Raw genomic sequence first — 5,328 nt, 5'->3', positions numbered from 1 at the left:
AATTTAGGAGATCACATGGTATGTGAATATTTGATCTGTTAACTGGTTGCATATGTCAGATTTATTGCGTGACTTGGCCTGAGAAAAACTGTTGCTAACAAACATTGTTTACTTAATAAGCCAAGTCAGTGTAATGGAAAAGGGATACAGTAAATCAAATAGGCCAATTGATGGAAGGTCTGCAAAGAAAATATCATGCTCCCTTGTAAAAAGATTATTTTTAAAATACAAAAATGCAGTAGTTTATTTTGACACATAGTGTGGCTGCTGTATTTTGTAGTTTATTTTGATACACTTAAAATTAAGGTACTGGGTATTTTATTTTAAAATACATTTTGTTGTATCTTTGCCCAACCCTGAAGAAAAAAAAATATATATAATTTTTTTTTTAACTATATTAAAGATGTCCACTTGCTAAGATGTAATTTTTTTTTGCAGTATATAACATTTGAATAACTTGTGTACTTCATAATGTTACCCAACATTCTTTCCTTTCTTTTCTTGCCAGAATGGTTACTTCTACACCTTGAATACTCTTCATTTCAGGCAAGTGCTACAGCGAAGTAAATTTCCAAATGAATGTTGGGACTGTAAGCCAGTGCTACTTTATGTCAGTGCTACAATGCTGCCTCACATGGATAAGTGGGCACTTATGCAATGGCAGCATGAATGGTGGGCTTTGAAACAAGTACTCGGTCTACACGATAACATCAATATGCCCAGCTGCCTCTTTGTCCTGCTTCTCATCTAATCAACACTAACAAGGGGCAAAGCCCACACATCCATCATCACACTTGTTTGTTGTTCAAACATAAAAGCCAAAGACCATCGTCTGGTGCCTGATCCTTCCTTCAGAACTCTTCAACCCTCATATAGACCCCCAATAATGACACATCACATTCAACAAATACAGGATATTAGTTTTCTTTTATTAATCTGGATTTGCAAAAAAAAAAAAAAAAAAAAAAAAAAAAAGTCAACAGTTAATTGTATACACTTTATGGAATTACAGTCTATTATAGCACAATCTACTACATTGTTTTCTCATTTTAGTCAACCAGCATTTAATAATATATAAAATACCTATTCTGTACAATGATATAAGCATAATGTGACCTTGATGTTTAAGATTAAAGCCGTTGCATTTTGCCCACAGTTCCTATTTTTGCAGCATATATCGTTTGTGATTGTTGAAAATAAAATCTTAATCTGTCCTTATTACAGTCATTTTGTGCATATTTTAGTGAAAGTTTTGATTTTTTTTTTGTTTTACTGCAAGCTGTGATTATGATTTTTCATATACTGCAAAATTTTTCATAATTTTTTTTACCATTATGGTTTCATACACCTACATGCATATACACCTTCACCGCTCAATACAAATATCAAACAGACAGAAATGTGCTTAGCAGTTTGCTAAACGTGGAGTATCCTCATATATGGTGTTTTAGAAGTCAGGTCCTTCTTTTTTCAGATTCTTGTAGTCTGTGTTTACAGCTAGAAACTACAGGAAAGGGAAAATAAACAATAAACAGTGAAAGCTTTAAATGCAGTGGCAAACATCGTTTGCTATATTTTAAAGAAAAAATACTTAACAAAAAACGTTCATGGATAAGGAACCATTCTTCTTATTATAATTAATGTAATGTACAGATAAGACTGAAGTTTATAGTGTGCATGCTAATTTAGCTACAAACAAAAGCAATTTTTTAAAAACAAGTTCATGCTTATAAACACACCTTATACTGATAGGTAGGACTGAGCTGATTCCATGGTTCGGGGTTGGCAGATTTGTTCCATCTAACAATGTGGGAACAGCAGCCATTTTACACAACAAAACAAATGGGGCATAAGCAACATTTTAATCTTCTACCCATGGGGAATTTACTATTTCATGTTTACCAATTAGTTCTGTTCACTTGATAAAAATGAAATACATAACCTGACTATCAGAACTGCATAAGAAATATATGAGCGTTCTTACGTAACATGGGGTCCCTTTGCTAAACGAACCAGATAAACTGCAGCACCTCCAATTCCCAGGCATATGAAAAAAAACTGTGGGATGAGCTGAAACAGAGCACAAGAGAAATCAAATTGGTATTCGAATTTTCATAATACAATTACAGTAATAGTCTACCAACAGATAGTAGCCTATGACCAAAAATGACATTCAAAAGTGTATATTATGCAATTTTAGGTATGTTTAGATTTGTGGTCAAATAAAAGGAAAGAAAAAAATATGCACATATGAAAGACAAAGACAAAGTTTGCATAAAATGCAAAATAAGTATAGGTATACATTTACATTTCTTCTTAAAGAAAAGCATAAACAAGCATAATAAATGTTATAGCAAAATTTGCAAACTTACTCCAGGGTGCTTCCTGGCATGGTCACGGATGAAGCGAAGCATAGCTGCAATGTTTGACAAAAGAGAGGAGACAAGAGGAAAAAATGTCACAGAAGGAAAATTGGGGAAAAAGAAGAAGAAGAGGAGAGAGAGAGAGAGAGAGAGAGAGAGAGAGAGAGAGAGAGAGAGAGAGAGAGAGAGAGGAGGGTAGATAGGTGAAAGGGAAACAAAGACAGTGTGTTAAGACAGAGGGTGGAGAATGAGTATAAGAAGGAGGGAGATGGGGAGGAGAATGGCAAAAGCAAAAAGTATGAGAGGCAGTGAGAAGGAGAGACAGCCCACTAATAAAGGTTTTCAACTTTTTGTAGAGAAGTATTATACTTTTTCTTAATAATATAGGAATGGATTATTTGTAATCCTTATACATTTTTAGAGCTTCAAAGTATTCTATCATTTAATTTTAGCATCCAGTCAAATACATACATGTAGGTAACGCTATCACAAACTGTGCAGCATTACAAGTGTGTGCAAATGTGCACCTTAAGCACAATAAATCTTTTTAGCATGCTGGAGTAGGTTAAAGTCTTATATAGCATGTATAGCATGTGAAGACTCATAGTGTTTGGAATACATAAAATCTATCTAGTTTGAAAAAAAATGTTTAGACAAGTTGCTAATGTTAACTGGCTATATTATTTAGTTCCATACAAATAAAATTCAATTGAACTGAAATTAAGCATCCCCATAGGGCTGCCAGAACAGGTTTACTGCTACTAAAGGCCAAATACCATTACCAGGAATAGTCAATTCAAGTCAAGTTTATTTCTATAGCGCTTTTCACAACGGACATTGTCTTAAAGCAGCTTTACAGAATTTTAAAGTTAAAGTGAATGATGTGTATTTATCCCTAATGAGCAAGCTATGGCGACTGTGGCACGGAATAGCAAGAGAGGCAGAAACTTCAACTGTCTGGAGCAGACGCTTTTCTCCTCAGCCTTTGTCTCAGTTGAAAAGAAAATGTCTTGGCACACCTTGCCAGGCAATTTCCACTTGTGTCACCTTCCCTGCATGTTGAAGTGCCTTGAGGCCTCTCCAGACAGACCAATGCATCTGTAAAAGATGTATTTATATTTTAAATGCACAGCACTGTAGGCATTAGTGGACAGTAATGCAATATTTATGTACTGTATGTTCGCCAAGCATCTGTACTTCATCTGTATTTCATTATAAAATTTTTTGTTGTTGTTTTTATGTAGGTAACTTTTACTGTACATTCTAATGCATTAGATTTTACTCCACTCCTTTTTCAGATAAATGTGCTGTTCCTCACAAATTTGAACTAAAAACATAAATTGTGTTCAATAGAAACCTGTTGCAGGACCCCAAGCATAATTCCATGGTTCTCAGGAGAATTTGCTTGGAGTGAGGGTCTCACTCTCACTGTGTTTATACAAGATTAGAACTTGCATAAATTATTGAAATATTATTCTTATAGATTAGTATTTTTACTTTTGTTACTTAAATGAATGCAAAAGTAAGTACCTTTGTACTTTTATATATGTATGTTTATATATATGGATATGAAACGGTATACAATTACTATCCTGATTAAAGATGATTGTATTTACTTTTACTTACGTACAGTAATGGTCTACAGCCCCTTTTCCCGGTGATCATCAGTATTCCAGAAGGAGAACTGGATGGTAGTGAGTGTGCACTGCATGCAATACTGACCAGCTGGTTCCTGAATGACCTTAAGCTCAAAGACATTCAATACATTTCAATTAAGTTTCATGTATATAGTACTTTTAACATTGGGCAGACCCAAATATATCCAGCTATAAAGATGTAATAAAATATTTTAAAAATCTAAATAAAATTGTTATTTATCCCTAATGGGGAAACCAGTGGTGAATGTGGCATGAAGACAAGAAATAAACTGCATGGAGACCAAAAAAAAAAATATTTTGAGAGGAACAAAAGAAGCCCATCCTCATCCAGGTGACAACAAATAGTGTAACTGTGTGTGATTTCTTTGATACTTTATACTCAAATAGTCAAATAGTGTTAAATGTGTTAATGAGAACTTGCATTTAAGCATCACTACAATTTAATCAAATTCAAATCAAATCCATTTCTATCAAAGTGTAAAGTGTTCTTAGCTAGCCTGTCTGTATGTTAATACTGTAGGCAATGTATCCCAATGTTGTGTAGCAGGAAACTATCAGCAAACTGCTAGAATTCGGAATACATATGCAATTGTGGTTCTGTAAACAATAGATAGCCACTAGGGCTTCCTGTCATTTGAAACCTCGTCTCATCCAGTGAGAACAAAATGAGAAGCTTTCAGGGAAAGAGAGCTATTGTTGGGACTGTATGTTATAGCAAATACTATGTCATACTATGCCATGTCACCATGGTGGGTTGTGGTAAAGTCTAAGAATGAGTGCACATGCATACAAGATGATATCCAGGTGTTTAAACAACACACCTGCCAATTATCCACTGTTACATACACAACTAGAGGTTGGCATTGTTATCTGATAGAATTAAGATAATCCACTAGAATGAAGGCTGTATGTGCTCTGGTTCATGCAACCCTAACCCTAATGCAAATGCTGCATGTATAATACAAACTAGAAAATACAAAATAGACACTCAAAACAAGAATCTTAAGTTGGAAACCTAACTTGTACTTGTTCTGGTTTCCATAACGCTAAAACTTTCCCCCTAAACCCAGAGTTTAAACTATTTTTCAAAGTGGGCCAAATTAGAGCACAGACCTACCAAAATACCTGAGGGTCAGTCACCAAAATACACAATATTTACATAATTTTCTGCACATTTATTTCTCTAAAGAATTGTTTCAAAATGATTTATGATATTAAATTCCTTAATTACTGCAACTGTCTCTCAATACAGTATATGAGACTGGATTTGGCTTCGCTCTCAGTGAAAAGTATGTTTACTTTTGACA

The 5,328-nt window shown here is 34.3% G+C and overlaps 1 protein-coding gene across 1 annotated transcript; it reads right to left on the bottom strand.

Annotated features, from left to right (window-relative positions):
- Positions 1 to 946: 946 nt before the first annotated feature.
- On the bottom strand, positions 947 to 2,585 carry ndufa4l2a (NDUFA4 mitochondrial complex associated like 2a). Its single transcript, XM_046871609.1, has 4 exons — positions 2,373 to 2,585; positions 1,985 to 2,070; positions 1,740 to 1,800; positions 947 to 1,504 (listed from the first exon to the last, which is right to left on the bottom strand). Exons 1-4 carry the CDS (start codon positions 2,412 to 2,414, stop codon positions 1,448 to 1,450), a joined length of 246 nt encoding a protein of 81 aa, XP_046727565.1. The 5' UTR covers positions 2,415 to 2,585; the 3' UTR covers positions 947 to 1,447.
- Positions 2,586 to 5,328: the final 2,743 nt, after the last annotated feature.

This window comes from Silurus meridionalis, chromosome 17 (genome assembly GCF_014805685.1).
Source record: "Silurus meridionalis isolate SWU-2019-XX chromosome 17, ASM1480568v1, whole genome shotgun sequence".
In the NCBI taxonomy this organism is placed as follows: Eukaryota; Metazoa; Chordata; class Actinopteri; order Siluriformes; family Siluridae; genus Silurus; species Silurus meridionalis.
This window is presented reverse-complemented; position numbering and strand designations above follow the sequence as displayed.